Source organism: Acipenser ruthenus, chromosome 60 (assembly GCF_902713425.1).
Source record: "Acipenser ruthenus chromosome 60, fAciRut3.2 maternal haplotype, whole genome shotgun sequence".
Classification (NCBI taxonomy): domain Eukaryota; kingdom Metazoa; phylum Chordata; class Actinopteri; order Acipenseriformes; family Acipenseridae; genus Acipenser; species Acipenser ruthenus.
The window spans coordinates 2,306,730-2,331,158 of record NC_081248.1 but is presented as its reverse complement, the minus strand read 5'-3'; the positions used below and the strand labels follow the sequence as shown (position 1 = coordinate 2,331,158).

The 24,429-nt window shown below is 41.0% G+C and overlaps 1 protein-coding gene across 1 annotated transcript in view; it reads left to right on the top strand.

The window, feature by feature from the left end:
- Positions 1–6,576, top strand: part of LOC117409947 (voltage-dependent calcium channel gamma-7 subunit-like) — a 42,797-nt gene extending 36,221 nt beyond the window's left edge. The window contains exons 4-6 of the mRNA XM_059018578.1: positions 787–927; positions 1,026–1,171; positions 2,800–6,576. Coding sequence (XP_058874561.1) covers positions 787–927; positions 1,026–1,171; positions 2,800–3,243 — 731 coding nt within the window. The 3' untranslated portion in view covers positions 3,244–6,576. The remainder of the gene's footprint in view (positions 1–786; positions 928–1,025; positions 1,172–2,799) is intronic.
- Positions 6,577–24,429: the final 17,853 nt, after the last annotated feature.

Genomic DNA, 24,429 nt, shown 5'->3' with positions numbered 1-24,429 from the left:
ATCCTGAGCGCCGTGCTGGCGTGTTTCACTGCACCTGTGTCTCCGTGCCTCCATCCCGGCTCTCACCTGCCTGTCTGCCTGCTTCAGTGCGGGAACAACACGCAAGAACGCCACAGGTTGAAATCTGTTTTTAATAAGAATACCATGTTTGTGTGGGGTTTTTTCTAATTGATTTTAACTTGAAAATGCTTGTTGTTTGTTTTAAAATCTGTTTTTAAGGACAAGGTGGTGTTTTTAGATTTTAATGCTGATGCGCTTGGGGGTTTCGGTTGATCCCTGGAGCCATCAGGAATCTTAATTTCATCTTTTTGTGTTTTTACCTTATTGTCGATTTTCTGATGGATTTTAATATGAGAATAAAAGACCTTAAAAAGTAAAGTCTCTCTCACACTCCCTCCCTCTTTCTCTCTCACACTCCCTCTCTCTATCACACTCCCTCTCTTTCTCTCTCACACTCCCTCTCTCTTTCTCACACTCCCTCCCTCCCTCTCTTTCTCTCTCACACTCCCTCCCTCTCTTTCTCTCACACTCCCTCCCTCTCTCTTTCTCTCTCACACTCCCTCTCTCTTTCTCACACTCCCTCCCTCCCTCTCTCTTTCTCTCTCACACTCCCTCCCTCTCTTTCTCTCACACTCCCTCCCTCCCTCTCTTTCTCTCTCATACTCCCTCTCTCTTTCTCTCTCACACTCCCTCCCTCTCTTTCTCTCTCACACTCCCTCTCTCTTTCTCTCTCACACTCCCTCCCTCTCTCTTTCTCTCTCACACTCCCTCTCTCTCTCTCCTCAGAGATGGTCCGCACAGCCACTCCGTTCCCGATGATCAGTCTCTTGTTTGTCTTCACTGCCTTCGTGATCAGCAACATCGGGCACATCCGCCCCCAGCGAACCATCCTGGCCTTCGTCTCGGGAATCTTCTTCATACTCTCAGGTACCCAGTCCCTGCATGCGTGTCTCTGTACCCTCCCTCTCGCTCCCTGCCTCCCTCCCTCACTCTCTCTCTCTCTCTCGCTCTCCCACTTTCTCCAGGCCTCTCTCTGGTAGTTGGTCTGGTTCTCTATATCTCCAGTATCAATGATGAAGTGATGAACCGCCCCAGTCAGCCGGAGCAGTTCTTTCACTATCGCTACGGCTGGTCCTTCGCCTTCGCAGCCTCGTCCTTCATGCTGAAAGAGGTGAGGGAATCATCACAGCAATAATACACCACTGAGCATTTCTATCAGAGCAATAATACACCGCTGAGCATTTCTATCAGAGCAATAATACACTGCAGACATTTCTATCAGAGCAATAATACACTGCAGACATTTCTATTAGAACAATAATACACTGCAGACATTTCTATCAGAACAATAATACACTGCAGACATTTCTATCAGAGCAATAATACACCGCTGAGCATTTCTATCAGAGCAATAATACACTGCAGACATTTCTATCAGAGCAATAATACACTGCAGACATTTCTATTAGAACAATAATACACTGCAGACATTTCTATCAGAACAATAATACACTGCAGACATTTCTATCAGAGCAATAATACACCGCTGAGCATTTCTATCAGAGCAATAATACACTGCAGACATTTCTATCAGAGCAATAATACACTGCAGACATTTCTATTAGAACAATAATACACTGCAGACATTTCTATTAGAGCAATAATACACTGCAGACATTTCTATCAGAGCAATAATACACTGCAGAGCATTTCTATCAGAGCAATAATACACTGCAGACATTTCTATCAGAGCAATAATACACTGCAGACATTTCTATCAGAGCAATAATACACTGCAGACATTTCTATTAGAACAATAATACACTGCAGACATTTCTATTAGAGCAATAATACACTGCAGACATTTCTATTAGAGCAATAATACACTGCAGACATTTCTATCAGAGCAATAATACACTGCAGACATTTCTATCAGAACAATAATACACTGCAGACATTTCTATCAGAGCAATAATACACTGCAGACATTTCTATTAGAGCAATAATACACTGCAGACATTTCTATTAGAGCAATAATACACTGCAGACATTTCTATCAGAGCAATAATACACTGCAGAGCATTTCTATCAGAGCAATAATACACTGCAGAGCATTTCTATCAGAGCAATAATACACTGCAGACATTTCTATCAGAGCAATAATACACTGCAGACATTTCTATTAGAGCAATAATACACTGCAGAGCATTTCTATCAGAGCAATAATACACTGCAGAGCATTTCTATTAGAGTAACAAGACACAGTGAAGCGGTTTAATTACAGCATCAAAGAGTAAGTAGCGAGGTTCCGAAAAAATATAGCATGCACATCACCAGGCATTGCTACAACTGTTAAATAACGTACCAATAATTTTTCCTTTCATTATTAACATCCTGACAACTTTTTACACTTATAAATTTAAAGTCTGTTTCAAAGATCTTTCAAAAATGGCCTCTCTAGTGCACTGATAGTGTCAGGATTATTGCCCACATTGTCAAACAGGTAACACAGCAATAACGATCCATGATGTGGTACGGAACAGAAAAGCCAGCGTACTTGTTGTTATGCTTTTTTAAAAAAAAAAAAAAATTAAATCGCTCATCCTGCAGTGATTTAGAGGACAGATCTCAAACACACTATGGAGCACTGTAAGACACTTTATAACAACATTGACTCTCTCTCTCCCTTTTCCCCTCCTTCCCCATCTCTTCCCCTCTCCCTCTCCTCCCCTTTCTCCCCCTTCTCTCCCCCCTCTCTCTCTCCTGCCTTCTCTCCTTCCCCCTCTCTCTCTCTCTCAGGGGGCAGGGGTGATGTCAGTCTACCTCTTCATGAAGCGCTATGCGGAGGAGGAGATGTACAGACCTCACCCCGCTCTGTACCGGCCGCGCCTGTCCGAGTGCAGCGATTACTCCGGTCAGTTCCTTCACCCCGAGGGGTGGCAGCGTGGCCGGAGCGCCTCGGACCTGTCGAGCGATGTCTCCATCCAGCTGAACCAGGCCCAGCCGCCACCGCCCCCCTCCTCCAGCTCCCAACCGGGCGGGGCCACCGGGGGCTACCTGCCCCCCGCCTCCTCCTACTCCCATCCCCACTCCCACCCCCACCACATCCCCCAGACCCAGCCGCCCCACTCCATGGCCTCCATGGCAATGCAGACTCCCCCTTCCTCCGCCTCCCTGCACTCCACCCTCCCCCAACCCCCCAAATACCACCCTCACATCCGCATGAGCGCCTCGCCCTGCTAGGCTTCCCGCCTGAAATCCGCACTGTCATCTGCATCCTGTGTTGTTTGGAACTCAAGAAACGCATGAATGATTTGGAAACGGTAAACCCACTTGATTATAACAAACTCATAACAAACTAGATTTTCTCAGTGTCTTCAGTGTAAATTTAATGATAACACTGCGAAAGACTTCTAGTCATTTGCCATTGAATTCATTATGTTTCTTTCAGTGTTTCTAAACTCAGCACTATCGAGTGTTCAGTAGTTCTCTTAATATTTCCTCTGCTGCGATTCAGACAACACAGGATGCAGTTAAAGCAGTGCGTTCCTGCTCTACAACACAGCGCATTACTGAACAATTTAAACTAGACTTCAAACTATAGAGTAACAACAGAGCCGATCCCATTTTCAGTGGCGTCTTCAAATAATATAATTGACCCGTCTCACAATGCTAAACAGCACACTGAAGACTGAAGCTGTTCAAAGATGGCGCTCACATTAAAAACCATGCAAAGTAGGAACCTTAAAATGATCAGGATTGCACAAGCAGGGCTGCAGAGGATTCGATACACACGGGGAAAGCAAGACAATAGACAAGCTCTGCAGATATCCCTCCTAAGGTAGAGAAGGAGAAGCAACTTCCAGAGGAAATATTACACTTCTGGCAGAATTCTCATCTTCCAGATTTTATGGGGTTAGCATACCAATAAAAATCAAATGCACCTTTTAAAATAATGTGAATGTTTTCCATATAGGGAAGTGTGAGTTCTACAAAGATAATATATAGGTATGATTTACTGGGGTTATTTTGTTCAAAGTTTACAAAAAAAAAAACGTTAGCGAATATTCTGACATTTTTAATATTACTTTGTTTTTTTATTACTACATGCAGTGTTACACTATACTTATATTTACCCAATACAAAGCCTTTTCACTACATGCAGTTACACTATACTTGTATTTACTAAATACAAAGCCTGGTCACTTTATAGGTCCCTGCTATAGGGTCACTGTTTGATCTCAGTCTTGACGTGACCTCGACTCCACAAGGTGTTGGAAGGTGTCTCTGTGGATCCGCTCCCTCATTAATCCTGAGCGCACAGAGGCAGGCAGGGGGTCGTGATGACGAGTCGTTCAGACGGTCGGGTCGAGATCATTGTGGTGGCCGTGGAAGATGCCTGAAGTCTCTCTGTCGTGCTCCTCAAACCGATCACAATCCTGGCACGGTGCACAGGGGTGTCGGGGTTCTGTGTTGTTGGGGGTCCGCAGCGATGCTTAGTGTTTGTTCAGCCCTCCAGAGTAATCGAGGTATAGCAAAAGAACATGAACCACCCCAGGACAACACCAAACCCGATCCGGCAGGCAGGGAGGCAGGCAGACAGGCAGGGAGGCAGACAGACAGGCAGGCAGGCAGGTCACAGAGGCCAGGCCCGTTTTAGCAGAACAAACAAAAATATATTTGAAAAAAAAGTTATCAAAAGTCTTATAAAAGGCAGTCTAATACAGAGGCTATATTAAGAAAACAATATATTAAGACATTTACATATACCAGAGTTTATATATCATACAGCAACACACATGATTCAGAGAGTCTGTCTTGAGTTTCAATCTCCATAGTTTTATATATTATACAGCAACACCAAACATGATTCAGACAGTCCCATATGTTTCAATCTCCACAGTTTTAAATATTATACAGCACCAAACATATATTTTATATATATTTATTTATTTGTAAATCACAATCCAGATTGGTTTGACATTTTCATGTAGAGCTGGACAGAAAATTGGAACACCTTACACTCTATTGACAGTGTTATGGCAGGTGAATCAGTCCCATGGTGTACACTCTATTGACAGTGTTATGGCAGGTGAATCAGTCCCATGGTGTACACCCGATTGACAGTGTTATGGCAGGTGTTCAGTTGATTTTGTAGTCCTATTTGAGTTGCTAGAATGCTTCGCTAGCGGTTTCAGTTAGATTAGTATGAAGTAGAGTAGATGTAGAAAAAGATCATTTAATACTATGAACAAAAATAAAAAGTTACAAAAAAATAAACAAAAATAAAAAAATAAAAAAACACTAATTTAATATTGTAAATAATATTAATAAATACTGTTAATAAAGATAAGAATAATTTAAATAATAAAGTAATTATTGATAGCTGTATATTAAGATATCAAGATATATATTAAAGAGGCACACTGACTGGCAAGTTATACAGAAACACTGATATGCAAACACACACAGACAGATACACATTGAAATACAGACACACACACACAGACAGATACACACTGAAATACAGACACACACACACACACACAGATACACACTGAAATACAGACACACACACACACACACAGATACACACTGAAATACAGACACACACACGCAGACAGATACACACTGAAATACAGACACACACACACAGATACACACTGAAATACAGACACACACACACACACACAGATACACATTGAAATACAGACACACACACACACAGATACACACTGAAATACAGACACACACACACACAGATACACACTGAAATACAGACACACACACACACACAGATACACACTGAAATACAGACACACACACAGATACACACTGAAATACAGACACACACACACACACAGATACACATTGAAATACAGACACACACAGATACACACTGAAATACAGACACACACACACAGACAGATACACACTGAAATACATAGACACACACACACACAGACAGATACACACTGAAATACAGACACACACAGATACACACTGAAATACACAGACACACACACAGACATATAGACGCACACACACATTATTATTTCTTTACAAAAGTGAAAGCTTTTAAAAACTTTTACAACAAAATCTTGAATTGTAAATGTAAATGCTATATTAACTATTTGAATTAAAAGCTACAAGGAATCCATTCATTTTTTGGGGGGGAGGGGGGAGAGAAGAGTTTTTGCATAAAAGTTGTAGCTAAAGAATGTATGAATGTTTTACCCTACAAATCCTCTTCAGGTACGAGCTGACAGAAAGAAAGTAATAAATCTGATTGCACCTTTTATAAATGTCTGTTTTAGTTTTGCTTCCTGAGCTCTAACAGAGCTGGAAGATGTCATTTCTAACCTCCTGTACTACTGCTGCAAGTAGACAGGATCACAAGAACACAGGTACCTGGAATAACAAATTGTATTACAGTACTAAACTGAACAGGATCGGGGGTCTATAGCTTTCAGAATAAGGAATTGCATTACAGTACCAAACTGAACAGGATCATGGGTCTATAGCTTTCAGAATAAGGAATTGCATTACAGTACCAAACTGAACAGGATCGGGGGTCTATAGCTTTCAGAATAAGGAATTGCATTACATCATTTCTGCAAACAGCACCAAACTCTGTACAATACTTCTGAAAATTAAATGATTGTTACTTTTTGGGGCTTTTTCTTTGAGGTGGGGAGATATGGGGAGGGATAATGTAATTGACTCAATCAGCAATGTTGTCATGGAGGTGTGTCATTTTGGCGATTATGAATAAAGTTTGAGAATTCAAAACAGTGGTCTAGCATTTATTCATCATTTCTTTAGAATTTGAGCAACCAGCCTGTCAGTGACCTCCACTTCCCATCCCAGCAATATAAACCAGCCTGTCAGTGACCTCCACCCTCCATCCCAGCAATATAAACCAGCCTGTCAGTGACCTCCACCCTCCATCCCAGCAATATAAAACAGAATAACTAAAACAGAGGTCAGAGAGCCATTTGCAAACTCAGACCACAACATGGTCTCATTTGAAGTGTAACCAAGATCATGCAACAGTCTCTTGACACAGAGGTTGTACCGACAGACTGGAAAATTGCAAACGTAATACCGATCCACAAAAAGGGAGACAAAACCGAACCAGGTAACTACAGACCAATAAGCCTGACTTCTATTATATGTAAACTTATGGAAACTATAATAAGATCCAAAATGGAAAATTACCTATATGGTAACAGTATCCTGGGAGACAGTCAGCGCGGTTTTAGGAAAGGGAGATCGTGTCTAACTAACCTGCTTGATTTTTTTGAGGATGCAACATCGACAATGGATAATTGCAAAGCATGCAACATGGTTTATTTAGATTTCCAGAAATCTTTTGACAAAGTCCCGCATAAAAGATTAATTCTCAAACTGAACGCAGTAGGGGTTCAAGGAAATGCATGCACATGGATTAGGGAGTGGTTAACATGTAGAAAACAGAAAGTACTGATTAGAGGAGAAACCTCAAAATGGAGCGAGGTAACCAGTGGAGTACCACAAGGATCAGTATTAGGTCCTCTGCTATTCCTAATCTACATTAATGATTTAGACTCTGATATTGTAACAAACTCGTTAAATTTGCAGACAAGACAAAAATAGGAGGAGTGGCAAACACTGTTGCAGCAGCAAAGGTCATTCAAAATGATCTAGACAGCATTCAGAACTTGGCAGACACATGGCAAATGACATTTTATAGAGAAAAGTGTAAAGTATTGCATGCAGGCAATAAAAATGTGCATTATAAATATCATATGGGAGATACTGAAATTGAAGAAGGGAACTATGAAAAAGACCTAGGAGTTTATGTTGACTCAGAAATGTCTTCATCTAGACAATGTGGGGAAGCTATAAAAAAGGCCAACAAGATGCTCGGCTATATTGTGAAGAGTGTTGAATTTAAATCAAGGGAAGTAATGTTGAAACTTTACAATGCATTAGTAAGACCTAGAATATTGTGTTCAGTTCTGGTCACCTCGTTACAAATATTACTGCTCTAGAAAGAGTGTAAAGAAGAGCAACCAGAATTACCCGGGTTTAAAAGGTATGTCATATGCAGACAGGCTAAAAGAATTGAATCTATACAGTCTTGAACAAAGAAGACTATGCAGCGATCTGATTCAAACATTCAAAATCCTAAAAGGTATAGACAATGTCGACCCAGGGGACTTTTTTGACCTGAAAAAAGAAACAAGGACCAGGGGTCACAAATGGAGATTAGATAAAGGGGCATTCAGAACAGAAAATAGGAGGCGCTTTTTTACACAGAGAATTGTGAGGGTCTGAAACCAAGTCCCCAGTAATGTTGTTGAAGCTGACACCCTGGGATCCTTCAAGAAGCTGCTTGATGAGATTCTGGGATCAATAAGCTACTAACAACCAAACGAGCAAGATGGGCTGAATGGCCTCCTCTCATTTGTAAACTTTCTTATGTTCTTATGTTCTAAAGTCTATTAAAATGATTTACAGTGTGTGGAATAACTTCTTGTGTTCTCGAGATGTGAAAGTGTGACAGACAGACGGAGTGATGTACAGACAGACACCCCCTGTATCCCCAGAATCTGACATTCTCAGTATCTTCTGATAATGTTAATAGAAAGCGTCATGACAGTGGGATCCACATACATGTTGAAATGCGTGACCTGCGTGCGCACGACCGCCTGCACTACACCCCCTCCACCAGCAGGGGGGGGGGGGGGGGGCTCATCACCAGCAGAGGGGCAACACATTGAAAAATAGGGGCCTCAGTTTCTAGCACTGTTTCTCTTTTTTAAGTTTATATAATATTTACATATTAACTGATATAAGAGACAGGGTCGGCTGCACACATTAACTGATATAAGAGACAAGGTTTGTGTTTATATTTGAAAGCCATTAAATTAATGTAATTTATTATACTCCAAAAAAGAAATGATATTTTGTGTGTGTGTTTGCTGATAGCAGTGCCATATCTGTGTAAGCAATGAAATCAGCTTGAGGGTAAATACTAAAAATAATTATTTCAGTAGATGTTTTGTATTTTATAAAAGGTCAACAATATCCTCTGAAGTAAGTGCCAGCACCATCTAGTGGTCTGCAATTTTGGATCAATATTTATTTTGCTGGCAATACAATGGCTAAGCACTAGATGGCACTGCCTACTACTTCTTTACAGATAATTTGGCTGATCAGTCGAACCCTATAGAAGTTTCCCACAGTAAAAGCACAACAAAGTGTAATAGCACCATGGAAGCATGGTACAGCATAAGCATTGTAAAGACCAGTGAGGTATAGTAAAGCTATTAGAAACAATGGTACAATACTTCTTGGTATAGCCATGGGAAAAGCATGGCGGGAACTGTATCGCGGGTCATGTGATTGTGAAGCAGAAACACGTAAACTACATTGTAGAACATTAATAAATAGTTTACAAACATTCCCAGCAGTGTAAAAATATACCGCGCAGAAAACAGTGTTACAAAACAACCTGTTCACAAACTGAGCAGCAGACAATATCAAACACAGGGTTTAATAATATTCTTTTAAAGTGAGACAATATCAAAACACAGGGTTTAATGATATTCTTTTAAAGTGAGACAATATCAAACACAGGGTTTAATAATATTCTTTTAAAGTGGAGACAATATCAAACACAGGGTTTAATAATATTCTTTTAAAGTGAGACAATATCAAACACAGGGTTTAATAATATTCTTTTAAAGTGAGACAATATCAAACACAGGGTTTAATGATATTCTTTTAAAGTGATAATCCATTCAGGACTTTATAGCTTAAAAACAAAATCTTAAAATCAATTCTATACTGCTCAGGGAGCCAATACAATAGGCCAAAACAGGGGCAATGTGTTCACTTTTCAGACTTCAGAAGTCAGAATTTTAGCGCCTGTATTCTTAACAAGCTGGAAGCCAGAAACCACCCGTTTTGAGATACCAGAGAAAAGTGCATTGGAATAGTCAATTATTGATTAAACAAAGGCATGTATTAGCCTCTCAGCATCAGGTATGGAAATAATAGGTCTAAACTTAGCTATATTTTTAGCAATTTTCCAAATGTGATTCTCAAATGATCAGGATCAAAGATGACCCCCAAATTTCTCATGTCTAGTTTTAGTTCCATTGAGACACTGCTAAGGTCTAACTTATGTAAATGGATATTCTTTAGTTGATGCTGTGAGCCCACAAGCATGACCTCTGTTTTGTCAGAATTCAACATGAAGAAGCTCTGTGACATCCAACACTTGATGTCAGCAAGGCAAGAAGCTAATAGCACCCCAGTAGAAGGATTGCCTGGATCCAAAGACAAGTATAGCTGAGTGTCATCTGTGTAACAGTGGAAATCAGCATTCAGAACTGGGCAGACACATGGCAAGTGACATTTAATAGAGAAAAGTGTAAAGTGTTGCATGCAGGCAATAAAAATGTGCATTATAAATATCATATGGGAGATACTGAAATTGAAGAAGGAATCTATGAAAAAGACCTAGGAGTTTATGTTGACTCAGAAATGTCTTCATCTAGACAATGTGGGGAAGCTATGAAAAAAAAGCCAACAAGATGCTTGGATATATTATGAGAAGTGTTGAAGTTAAATCAAGGGAAGTAATGTTAAAACTTTACAATGCATTAGTAAGACCTCATCTAGAATATTGTGTTCAGTTCTGGTCACCTTGTTACAAAAAGGATATTGCTGCTCTAGAAAGAGTGCAAAGAAGAGCAACCAGAATTATCCCGGGTTTAAAAGGCATGTCGTATGCAGACAGGTTAAAAGAATATCGACCCAGGGGACTTTTTCGACCTGAAAAAATAAACAAGGACCAGGGGTCACAAATGGAGATTAGATAAAGGGGCATTCAGAACAGAAAATAGGAGGCACTTTTTTACACAGAGACTTGTGAGATTCTGGAACTAATTCACCAGTAATGTTGTTGAAGCTGACACCCTGGGATCCTTCAAGAAGATCAATAAGCTACTAACAACCAAACGAGCAAGATGGGCTGAATGGCCTCCTCTCGTTTGTAAACTTTCTTATGTTCTTAGGAAATTCACTCCATGCCTGCGGATAATATCACCTAATGGCAGCATATATAGTGAAAACAACAAAGGGCCTAAGACAGATGAACACCACAGGCAAATCAAACTTCTGACAAATCAGACTTCATCTCCCCAATAGAGACAAACTGGAACCGGAAAGATATCGGAAAGATAAGACCTAAACCAAGATAGGACACCCCCTGACAAACCCACTAAACTTTCAAGACGATTCAATGGAATGGAATGGTCCACGGTATCAAAAGCAGCACTAAGATCTAGAAGAATTAAAATTGAAGGAAAGCCGGAGTCAGAGCTTATCAAAATATAATTTACTACCTTAACAAAGGCCTTCTCGGTGCTATGTGCAGCATGAAACCCAGATTGAAATTTCTCAAATACAGTATTACAAGTTAGAAACTTGTGTAATTGATTAGCAACAACTCCCTCTAGAGCCTTTGATAAAAATGACTGATTGGATATTGGCCTATAGTTGCTAGGGCTTTAGGTTCAAGGATTTTTTTTATTTTTGAGCAAGGGCTTTACATCTGCAACCTTAACTACAGAGGGAACTATACCAGGGGAAAGTGATTCATTCATAATTGTTAAAATGCATGTATTAACAACACGGGTAACATCTTTTAATAATTTGGCAGGGAATGGATCAAGGGCACAAGTAGTAGGTCTCATATGCAGAACTAATGCAGTCAGGTAATCAGAGAAAAAGCCTCCAACGCAGCTCTATCAGGTCTAATACGTTCAGCTAAGAAAGAATGGTCTGTAATAGAAGGGGTCTGTAAAATCTGATCTCTTATGTCAAGTATTTTATTTTGGAAAAACTTTAAGAAGTAATTTCAGCTAAAACAGGAGCCAATTGTGAGGGTAGAAGTATTAGAAGGTGAATTTTATAATTTATATATGGAACTAAAAAGAAATTTAGGATTATTTAATTTTTTCCAATCAGATTGGATAGTATGACGATCTAGCCTGGGACAGAGCCTTACTATATTTAGCTTGATGGCTTTTCCATGCAGAGTAATGAACATGCAGATTAGTACCCTTCCATCTGTGTTCCAATTTGCAACCCTCACATTTCAGATTACGAGTCGTGTCATTAAACCATGCTGTGCTTCTTTTGTAAAACACCCTCCAAGTTTTAACTGGTGCTACAGTATCTAAAATGTTAGTCATGGAGGTGTTAGCCAACTCATCTAATGATACAGACTGAGTAACTGGCGATAAATGTAATGCCTCACAGAACTTTATAGTGGTTGATGAATTAACTACCCTGGTTTTGATTACACAACCCTGGCTCTTTGTAGCGTATATATAGCAGACCCTGATATTGATGTGATGCAGCCCTTTCAAAGTATTTAGAATATATAGTAGGCCCTGATATTGATGTGATACAGACATCTGAAATGTCTTTATAATATATAGCACTAGACCCTGATATTAATGCGATACAGACATCTGAAATGTCCTTATAATATATAGCAGACTCTGATATTGATGTGATACAGCCATCTGAAATGTATTTATGATATATAGCACTAGACCCTGATATTGATCCGATACAGCGATCTGAAATGTATTTATAATATATAGTAGACCATGATATTGATGTGATACAGCCATCTGAAATGTCTTTATAATATACAGCATACCCTGATCTTGATGTGGTACAGCCATCTGAAATGTCTTTATAATATATAGAGGGACCTGATATTGATGTGATACAGCCCTTTAAAATGTATTTATTTTTGAAAATACAGTCAGCACTCACATATCCGACCCTATAAAATTTTGACTTCAGTGACACTTAAACGTGTGTGATGCATATCTGATTATTTCATCTGATTTGACGTGTATGTAGGTGAGCACGTTGTAACCTGCCCCCTACCACCCAAACAACCCCCTGCCCTGCACACACAGACACACATTTCGTATGGAAAGAAAAAATATGACTTGGGTTTGAGGAACTGTACAGGTCGTCTGGACTAACAGTTCACAGAGAGATTTGGACTGATCACCTCAGTAGCTACAGGCGTGTGACTTGACCACCTTGACTCCCCTGATTGCCCCTCCTGCTCTCTCTTCCTTTTCTTCTCTCTCCATTACTGATGTCTCCAGCCTTTTGTTGAAATCAACTACTGCCACGTGCCCCTTGGACCCCTGGTCAACAAATCTTGTCCGTCACTATGCTTCTGACCTTGCTCCTTCCATTATGCATACTCTCAACCTGTCCCTGGCTTCAGGCCTGATTCCTGCTGAAATCAAGACTGCCTGAGTAACGCCAGTGCTCAAAACACCCTCCATTGACCCGGCTGTCTTATCCAACTTCTGTCCCATATCCAATCTTCCTTTTCTCTCCGAAACTCTTGAAAGGGCTGTAGCCAGCCAGCTGATGAAACTTCTCGCAGATATCAATCTGCTTGAATCCCTGGAGTTTGACTTCCGGCCACATCACAGTACTGAAACTGCTCTGGGTCAACATCCGCTAACATAGCTTCATGTTTCACTCCTATGCTGATGACACCCAGCTCTACCTAAAACTAGACCATGGATGTCCCTCTGCCATGGTCCGGCTCTCAGCTTGCATCCAAGACAGAGGCCTGGATGCCTGCCAATTTTCTTCAGCTCAACACTAACAAATCTAAACTTCTCAAGAATCTCAAGAATCTCAATAATGCTTTCTTGAACCTTGGAAACTGTCTGCTGCTGTCTTCCCCCACTGTACGAAGGCTTGGTGTACTTCTGGATAGTAACCTCTCCTTTGATGCCCAAATCTCCTCTGTAGTTAAATACTCTTTCTACCACCTCTTCCGAAACATCTCAAAAGGTCCATCCTTACCTTTCCCTCCCAGATGCAGAGATACTCTGTCATGCATTCATCTCCTCTCGACTCGACTACTGCAACTCTCTCTATGGTGGTCTTCCGTCACGTGCCATAAACCGACTGCAGCTGGTTCAAAATGCCGCTGCTAGGATCCTTACCAGATGTAAAAAAACATGATCACATTATCCCCTGTCTTGCCCAGCTGCACTGGCTACCTGGAAAGTTTAGGATTACTTTCAAAATTCTCCTGCTTGCCTTCAAGGTCCTTCATCACACAGGTCCAGAGTATCTCTCCAACCTGCTGACCCACTATGTCCCTGCACACAAGCTGAGGTCCTCTGACTCTGGCTTGCTTGTTATACCCAAGCAAACGTTCACCACACTCGGAGAGGGCTCTTTTAGCTTCATGGCCCTGATTCTCTGGAACTCTCTACCAGCTTTGGTGCGTGATGCTCCCACAGTCGCTCTATTCAAATCAACTCTCAAGACCCACTTGTTCTCTTTTGCTTTCGATGCTCTTTAAGCCTGATATCTGTTATTAGCTGTTGTCTAAATTGCTACTTCAGGTTTTTCATCTTATTCATATAATTCTGTACAACACACGCATCCACAATGTTTAGAATTCACATCCTAGCCCTGTATTTAATGTAATATGCCTGTATTTAATGTATTTGCATTGTTTTTTACTGTTTGTATTTAATGTACTATGCCTTGTATTTCACTGTATTTAATGTATTATGCATTGTTCCTCACTACCTTGTAAAGAGCTTTGTGATGGTGGTCCACTATTAAAGGCGCTATATAAATTAAAGATTGATTGATTGATTGATAATAATGCATGTTACAAAATAAGTAATTTTTGTTATTTTCAGCTAAAAAAAAGGGTTGTTCACTAATAAGTTTAAAAAAATAGCAAAAATATTTCACACAGAACATATAGCACCATAAACCCTTTAGCCACCTATAATTAGTTATAAAATCCCAGCTATATGTCTAAATCAAATCATCAATGTAGTTAAAATGCACAAACATACAGTTATACTAAGAGATTGTATTTTGAATAACCCTACTAACGTAAAAGACTGTTATTGTAGCAGCTGTTTCATAAACACATGCAAAATACCCCAGCAGTGCAAACAAAGACATTTTTTTTACCAGTGTAATAATTGATCTGTTCACCCTGTAAGAGGGATGAGGTAGCGTAGCCAGAGGTAGATGTTAGCAGACAGGCAGGAAGAAGTCAACAGACAAGATGTTGCAAATGAAACCGTTTTTATCACCACCACTCCTAATGTGTAGCAGTAGAACACTTGACAGGAACATCCAATGTCTGACCGGAACAACACTTGACAATTATAATGCTGTAGACACTACTAAGCAATAAACAGTGAAATGGTATATTGTAATAACCGCTCCAGAAATACACAAACTAGTATCCTCCTTTTTACTGCAGTCCCTTAGCAATTTTTACAGACACCTCCTAAGGGAAGCGACCACCTCCAACTGATTCACAGGGCGCTTATATACCTGCTTAGTAGCAGGCCCCACTCCCTTGCACCAGTCTAAAAATCAGAAATAAATATTTTTACAAACATGGTTATTTGACTCAATGTCACTAGAACTATAACACATAATAGTTAATTCCATTACCATTCTGATTCCATTACCCATAATACTAATTTTAATGATATAAGATCTGGTTATATTATCATGGAGTTTACTTCCCCATAGACTTGTATTATTCGCACTCATTGCTGCATAATAACAGCGTTCTACACACGCCCAAAATGGCGTCCCCATCTTGCAGGCATGCTGCATACCACGCAACTCCAGTGCTCCGTACCAGTACATTGTAAGTGATATTTTAACACCATTGTATTGAAACAATCTCCACTAGATAAACATCAGCATCCTTTACTTGAATTAAATATACAAATGTAACTGTTGTGGTATAACTTCTAAATAACCTTTAGTTTCACTTCTTCCCTTTCAGGCTTTCCCTCGTATCTTCCCTTTTCTCTGTGCACAGTTTAACGTACATTTATAAAACAGGAATGCTCAACAGGCACGAAACAAAGTAGTAATCAAGGGTCTCTGAATTGCTTGTTTTAACCAGTCCCAGGATGGGGTTTTTCCGTGATACAGTCTTTATTTTAGAAAGCCTGTTTGACTTCATCACACACTCACTATGACAAAATCCACAGACCACTTCTTAAAAATGCATTGAAAACAATGCAGTTCCGTCCTCAGCCTCCTTTGGTCTGGCAATGTTGATTGTGCCTATTCCCAAAATCATGCTGCTGTGGTCTGGTCTGCCCATTTTTGTTTTTATGAATTGATTCTTTAAAAAAGGAAAACGTTTTTAACCAAACTAACACATCTATCCAGCATGCAAATCTTGATGTAGTAAATTAAGGAGGCTGTGTGGTCCAGTGGTTAAAGAAAAGGGCTTGTAACCAGGAGGTCCCCGGTTCAAATCCCACCTCCGCCACTGACTCATTGTGTGACCCTGAGCAAGTCACTTCACCTCCTTGTGCTCCGTCTTTCGGGTGAGACGGAATTGTAAGTGACTCTGCAGCTGATGCATAGTTCACACACTCTAGTCTCTGTAAGTCGCCTTGGATAAAGGCATCTGCTAAATAAACAAATAATAATAATTAAACACGTCTCGAGCTGATGAACTCAATTCTGGAAAACAAAGATGACCGTGCAACAGCTGCATTGATCAGTTGTATCGTGTGCTGCCAGTGGTTGTAGGCAGCTATGGGAATGTAAAAAAAGAAATACAATTAGCTCCAGAGGGTTGTTAGTGTGTTCATTTCTTGCACAGTGCATTATTATGTTAAAATGTGTGTTCTGATAAGACAGTAGGAATAATAACACAGGATTTAAAAAAGATTCAGGTTATGTTTAAAAGTATAAACACTATCTAATCAGGCCAGGCAAACATCATTACCACATGTTCTAACCCATGCGTATGGTCTGACTTTGCCATTGAAATTCCTCCATACATGAATCAGTTCTGAATGTGTTAAAATTCTTAAAAACTCTCTAGCAGACTGTGGAGGAGGCTTAATGTGATTTCTATCTAGCCCAGTATTTACTGTACAATTAAAATCATCACCTGAAATAAGAACTTCTGGTCCACGGTCTGCTAAAAATATTTCTAAAAGCTGGAGAAACAAGACTTGATCCCTACCATTAGTGGGTGCATAGACATTTATACACAAAAAAACAACCCTGCCCTCACAAGCCTGAACTGTCAACAGCCCACCCTTCACTATTTCATCAACAATAACTGAGCTGGGATTGAAATTTTCTAAAAACAGAATGGCCACCCCAGCACCCAGCGCTTACATTTGTCCCATTACTAAAAAATACTTTCCTTCTTCAGTCTTTAACCCAATCAATCTGATTTTCTGAGACAATATGCGTTTCTTGTGAGCCGTTTATTTGAACAAAAATAAAATAAATGCTCAAACACTAAAACTCACAGAGCAAAATAAAATAATAACCAAAACAAGTCACAAACACAATAATAACCCTTAAGGTCCGGCTGGGCAGTCGCCTTCACGGTTCCTTTAAGTTTCGTTTTTCTTTCTTTTATTTTTACTCTCCTCTCCCGCTCTCGTTCACTCCTCCGAACACCCACCACCAGCAGGGAAAACTGCAGAGTTTTATACAGGCGACCATCTCCCGATTAGCAACAAATGAATCACTTAATTCGGGAGATGGTCACTGTGGCAGAGCAGGGCTCTGCCCTTGCAAATATTGGCAGGGATGGGGTTAAATTCTCCTCCCTGCTCAGGTTTATTGCATCAGGTGGAAGCAATCAATGAATCAATTAGCACCCAGCCACCTGACATAAAAGGAGGCCTCAGCGCCTCAGTAGAGGAAGTAACTGAGGAAGCAAGGGTGTTTTTCTTTGTGTGCTGGTTTTTGTTCATTTTTTGCAAGCCAGTGAAGGTAACGCTCAGCCTGGAAGCCTTATTTTTTTAAGTTTCATTTTGTGTTTATTGTCTGTGTTTTAGAAACCTTTTGTTTGGCCCTCGTGCCTGTTTATTTTGTGTTTTTTTTATTTTATAAAAATATTTTGGTTTGAACTGCAGTCTGTCTGGGCCTCATCCCTTGTGCCATCCTGTCACAGTCACCTTCTGCACGGGTTAATTTATTAATTACTCCTGGCAGAGGATGAGCGACCAACCTCGGCTCTGCCAGAACCCATTTTAAATAAAAACAATAACAAACCAATGTGGCTACGCCGTCATAAATACAATAAATACACAAAATAAATCATAATACACAAATACAAAACAATAAATTGCACAGGGGCGGAGGGGGAGACCCCGTTCTAAAAATAAACAAACAAAAGAAATGTACAGGGCTCCTCGCCCTGTTACAGTGCTTCTAATAGTGCAAGTTCCCTTCTCAATATTTCTACCATTAATGTTAAGACTCCCCATTTGTATCTGAGTCATTGCAGAGATGGAAAGAAAAGAACAATGATACAAAATGAACAAAAACAGACACACAAGAAGATTCCTTTTTCTACAGGGTAACGTAAACCCCTTAGTCTGTTCTCCCTCTCCTACTTCCATCTGCGTATTTTCTGACACACTGTTCTCTACAACTGCACTTTTATTTCCTACCTCCTCTGCTGTCTCTACTATTGAAGCCTTATTTTTAAACTCTCTCAGCCTGCCCGGATTCAGCGCTTTGATCAGCTGACTGCATTCTGTCTGATACAGCGCTACCGTCTGTAGCCTCTCCTGTAACTCGATCATCTTCTCACCAGCAGATTCTACATTCAATCCACTTTCATTATCAGTCTGTCTGTAGGCAGTAGAAGGACCTGCCTGTTGACCTCGGTGACCCTCTTGTTTGTTCCCCTCATTATCGCCTGTCTGTCAGCATTAGAAGGACCTGGCTGATTATTGCCTTCATGCCTTCTCTCCTCCCTCTCTTTCTCCCGGCAATTTTTAATAATATGTCCCTCACTCCCACATTTAAAGCACTTCATCAAGTCAGAAGTGGTGAAAAACGACATAATCAGTACCCTCAATCTTAAATTTAAGAGCAAGATTGAAATCTTCATTTACGTCGTTAAGCACCATATATACTGTACCTGTCTTCTAAATGACACTACATGCTTAAGCTGGGGAGATTTACAGCCCAAAGGGATTTGCTTTACTTATTTATTTACTTACTTACTACCCATTACGCCTCTGGCGTTTACAGCAGCGACAAAGCTCCTCCACTCCCGTCTGTTTCTGGCAAGTCTTTCAATGGTTCCCCAGCTGAGCCCCAGGTTTTTTCAGCTCAGCTTCCACAGCTCTTCGCCATGTTGTTTTTGGGCGACCTCGTTTTCACTTGCCTTCAGGTGTCCATCTTATTGCTATTCTGATGATGGAATCAGTTTCCATCCGAAGCACATGGCCAATCCATCTCCAACACCTCCTAGTAATGATGGTGCTCATATCTTCTTGGCTACACTGTGTGAGTAGGTCTTGGTTTGAGATTGTTCTGGGCCAAAAGATACAGAGGATTTTTCTGAGGCAGGTTGTATGGAATGAAAACAGTTTGGACATGTCATACTCTGTCACTCTCCAGCATTCTGCACCATAGAGTAGTGTTGAAAGTATGCAGCTCTGATAAATCTTGAGTTTAGTTTTGGTGTTATATTTTGATGATTTCCAAACTGCATTTAAACTCCTAAAGGTGTTTCTGGCTTTATTGATTCTGTTCCGGATGTCCTGGCTGGTTCCACCGTCCTGGCTGATGGTGCTGCCCAGGTATGTGAATGTTTCTGTGTTGGAAATAACATGCTCTTCTATCCGTACTGGTGATGGTGAGGCAATATTAAGGGTCGTGATGTCTGTCTTCTTGTGGTTGATTTTCAATCCGATTTGCTGACTGAATGTGTTAAGACGGATTGTTTTTCTTGTATGTGGTGTTGAGTATGTGATAGGAGAGCAAGATCATCTACAAAGTCAAGGTCTTCGAGGGATGTGAAGAGTGTCCATCTGATGTCTCTTGGCATATCTTCTCTTGTATGCCGCATGACCCAATCAATGGCAATGTTGAAGAGTATTGCAGACATGACACACCCCTGGCGCACTCCTGTTTTGACTTCAAAACTGAGTTCACTGTAATCAACATTGCATGTAAAGTTGGGGTAGAAGCTTTTGATGATGTTGATTATACAGAAAGGGATTCCATATGATCTCAGAATGCGCCATGGGCTGGTTCTGTGAATGCTGTCAAAAGCCACAAATTCTATAAAGTTTACGTAGAGCTGCCGTTGCCATTATCAGCTGCCTCTGATATACACTGGATATACTCGGTCTGGTTCATTTAGTTTGAAACAATGTATCAATGTGCTTGCTGTTCACACTGATCTGCGAGCAAAAGATCAAGTTAGTTTGCATGTGAGCTAAAGTTTGTTTTTTTTTGGTCCCTTTCCATTTTTTCAGGACCGAGTTTGTTTGTGTTCACGATGCAGTTTGCAAGTGCACTCAGTTTGTTTATATGTTCTGTGAACTGGATGTTATTATTTATTTCTTAGCAGACGCCCTTATCCAGGGCGACTTACAATTGTTACAAGATATCACATTATTTTTACATACAATTACCCATTTATACAGTTGGATTTTTACTGGAGCAATCTAGGTAAAGTACCTTGCTCAAGGGTACAGCAGCAGTGTCCTCCACCTGGGATTGAACCCACAACCCTCCAGTCAAGAGTCCAGAGCCCTAACCACTACTCCACACTGCTGCCCATATGTTTACAATATCCTGCATGGCAAGATGGCAGCTATTGATGTATTGCTCTGGTTTTTAATAAGCATGTTTTAGATTATTCCATATTGCTGTGGAAGAAAGCACTGGTGGAACACTTTGCTAATTTAATTAATATATTTCTTGAATGCCTACAGTAGGAGAATGCAGTTTACACAATGTTGCATGGTTCTCCTAATGTCGGCATTAAACAAAGTAATTTGAGAAACGATATATTTTACTATTTTTGTGAGTTTTGTCGATTTTGGCAAGATTTTGGTGTCTGACCAAATGTTCTAACAGAGCTTCAGTTTCCCACACTGTCCATGTAGTTCAGGATTACCAGATTTCCAGTGAAAAACAGGGAGTTTTTTCTTCTTTAATTTACTGACGCTGTAGCAACTCTGAAGCCAAAAATAACAGTATATAAAATAAAACAATAATAGTTTAAAAATTAAACATTGGGTCAATTTATTGCACATGATAACAACTCATTAATTTCTTTATATTGTCATCTAATCAAAACATGTTAAATGTACAAAAAAACAAAAATAGATCAGCTATTACCATTTAAACATATGGTATACACATAATCAGAATGATTAAACAAATAATCCATGAAATTGTTTATTTTATTTTTGAATGGCGCTAACACACAACCTAATACATTACTCTGCTATTAACTTGCTGAGAACGCTGGTACAGTTTTGTACTTTGTAAAAAAAAAAATACAATAGCAAACCCAGGACAATAAACAATGTTACTGTTTCCGACTGGGACACAAAATAAAGGCTGATAACTGTGACAATCTCAATTTTCCCAGGATGTCTGGTAGCAGTTCCCCGAGATAATGTGTGTTTACTTCAGTCAGGTTACCGTGTATAGTTTGTTTCCCATGTGCAGAAGAACCGAGTCCAGCAGTTGTTCACATTGAGTTTTATCAAGCGAAGTGGCTCATTGTGTTTGCCAAACAGACCAAGACCACCTCTTTAGGTGGACTCGGTACGGTTAGTTTCTCAAGCAGACTTTGTTGTTCACACTTCACACCAAACGTACCAAACCGTACCGAGATGCAGACCAAACCCTCTAAACGGACCCAGTGTGAACACAGCCTAAATCAACTGAGCTCAAAACAACAACAAATGATCCACTCATCCAAGAAGCCGATTTCATCTCCTCACAACCCACTACATCCCCTACTGCCAACACACATTTTTCTAAGGGAATGCAAACTTCTGAAATAACTTTAATGCCATGTTAAGAAAAGAAAAGAAAAAACCCAACAGAACTGCCAGCAGCACTCACACAAACATCCACCTCCACCTCTCCATGCTCCCACTGAGACAGACACAACCAGTCGAGAGATAGATAGATAGCATATTTTTAACCCTGAATGAGCCATACATTTCTTAAAATGGGTACCTTTTAAGAGCTGAATAGTAAAATACCAGTAGGACTGTCCTGGCTTTGGGGAGGGTATCAATAAATATATGGTTGAAAGTGAATGATCAGCTAAACCAGCTGGAGAAATAAAATGCTTTTTGACCAGATTAAAATACTGTTTAAAAGTATAAAAATGGTCTGACCTGGCCAGAGCCACTTAATGAATGTTTTATTTAACCCGTGTATATTGTTTATTTGGGCCATTAAAAGTTTCACACACATCAGTCAAATCATGTTTGTTTAAAATTAATGAAAGCTCTCTCGCAGACTGAGGGTATGGCTCGAGATGATTGCGATCCTCCAAGTGAGTTATAGTTACTGTTAAAATCACCTACTAAAAACAACCAGTCCTCGCAATTACAGCCATATAAAACTTGATCTTGAACTTGAACCCACTCTCTGCCATCATTTGGGGCATATACATTAATAAAAACAAACGACACAATTTTCACTTTTACTTTAAGTAGTCATCCTTTGATCACCTCCATAACATCAGAATTACCATGATTAAAACCTTCTGAAAATAATACTGCCACCCCAGCGCTCACATTAGAACCCTTCTGAACACACGGTCATTCCAGTGCTCGCATTGGAACCCTTCTGAACACACGGTCATTCCAGCGCTTGCATTGGAACCCTTCTGAACACACAGTCACCCCAGCGCTTGCATTGGAACCCTTCTGAACACACGGCCACCCCAGCGCTTGCATTGGAACCCTTCTGAACACATGGCCACCTCAGCGCTTGCATTGGAACCCTTCTGAACACACGGCCACCCCAGCGCTTGCATTGGAACCCTTCTGAACACACAGCCACCCCAGTGCTTGCATTGGAACCATTTTGAACACACAGCCACCCCAGCTCTTGCATTGAAACTCTTCTGAACACACAGCCACCCCAGCGCTTGCATTGGAACCCTTCTGAACACACGGCCACCCCAGCGCTTGCATTGGAACCCTTCTGAACACACAGCCACCCCAGTGCTTGCATTGGAACCATTTTGAACACATGGCCACCCCAGCGCTTGCATTGAAATTCTGAACATACAGCCACCCCAGCACTTGCATTGGAACCCTTCTGAACACACAGCCACCCCAGTGCTTGCATTGGAACCCTTCTGAACACACAGCCACCCCAGCGCTTGCATTGGAACCCTTCTGAACACACAGTCATTCCAGCGCTTGCATTGGAACCCTTCTGAACACACAGCCACCCCAGCGCTTGCATTGGAACCCTTTTGAACACACGGCCACACCAGCTCTTGCATTGGAACCCTTTTGAACACACGGCCACCCCAGCTCTTGCATTGGAACCCTTCTGAACACACAGCCACCCCAGCGCTTGCATTGGAACCCTTCTGAACACACAGCCACCCCAGTGCTTGCATTGGAACCATTTTGAACACACAGCCACCCCAGCTCTTGCATTGAAACCCTTCTGAACACACAGCCACCCCAGCGCTTGCATTGGAACCCTTCTGAACACACAGCCACCCCAGTGCTTGCATTGGAACCCTTCTGAACACACAGCCACCCCAGCGCTTGCATTGGAACCCTTCTGAACACACAGTCATTCCAGCGCTTGCATTGGAACCCTTCTGAACACACAGCCACCCCAGCGCTTGCATTGGAACCCTTTTGAACACACGGCCACCCCAGCTCTTGCATTGGAACCCTTTTGAACACACGGCCACCCCAGCTCTTGCATTGGAACCCTTCTGAACACACAGCCACCCCAGCGCTTGCATTGGAACCCTTCTGAACACACAGCCACCCCAGTGCTTGCATTGGAACCATTTTGAACACATGGCCACCCCAGCGCTTGCATTGAAATTCTGAACATACAGCCACCCCAGCGCTTACATTGGAATTCTGAACACACGGTCACCCCAGCGCTTGCATTGGAACCCTTCTGAACACACAGCCACCCCAGCGCTTGCATTGAAATTCTGAACATACAGCCACCCCAGCGCTTACATTGGAATTCTGAACACACGGTCACCCCAGCGCTTGCATTGGAACCCTTCTGAACACACAGCCACCCCAGCGCTTGCATTGAAATTCTGAACATACAGCCACCCCAGCGCTTACATTGGAATTCTGAACACACGGTCACCCCAGCGCTTGCATTGGAACCCTTCTAAACACACAGCCACCCCAGCGCTTGCATTGAAATTCTGAACATACAGCCACCCCAGCGCTTACATTGGACCCGTAGCTAAAAACAGCCTCCCCCTTCCAGTCTCAAAAAATCACTTTTAAATAATGCCCCTCAACATTAGCTCCTCTTCTGCATTTTGTAATTTCT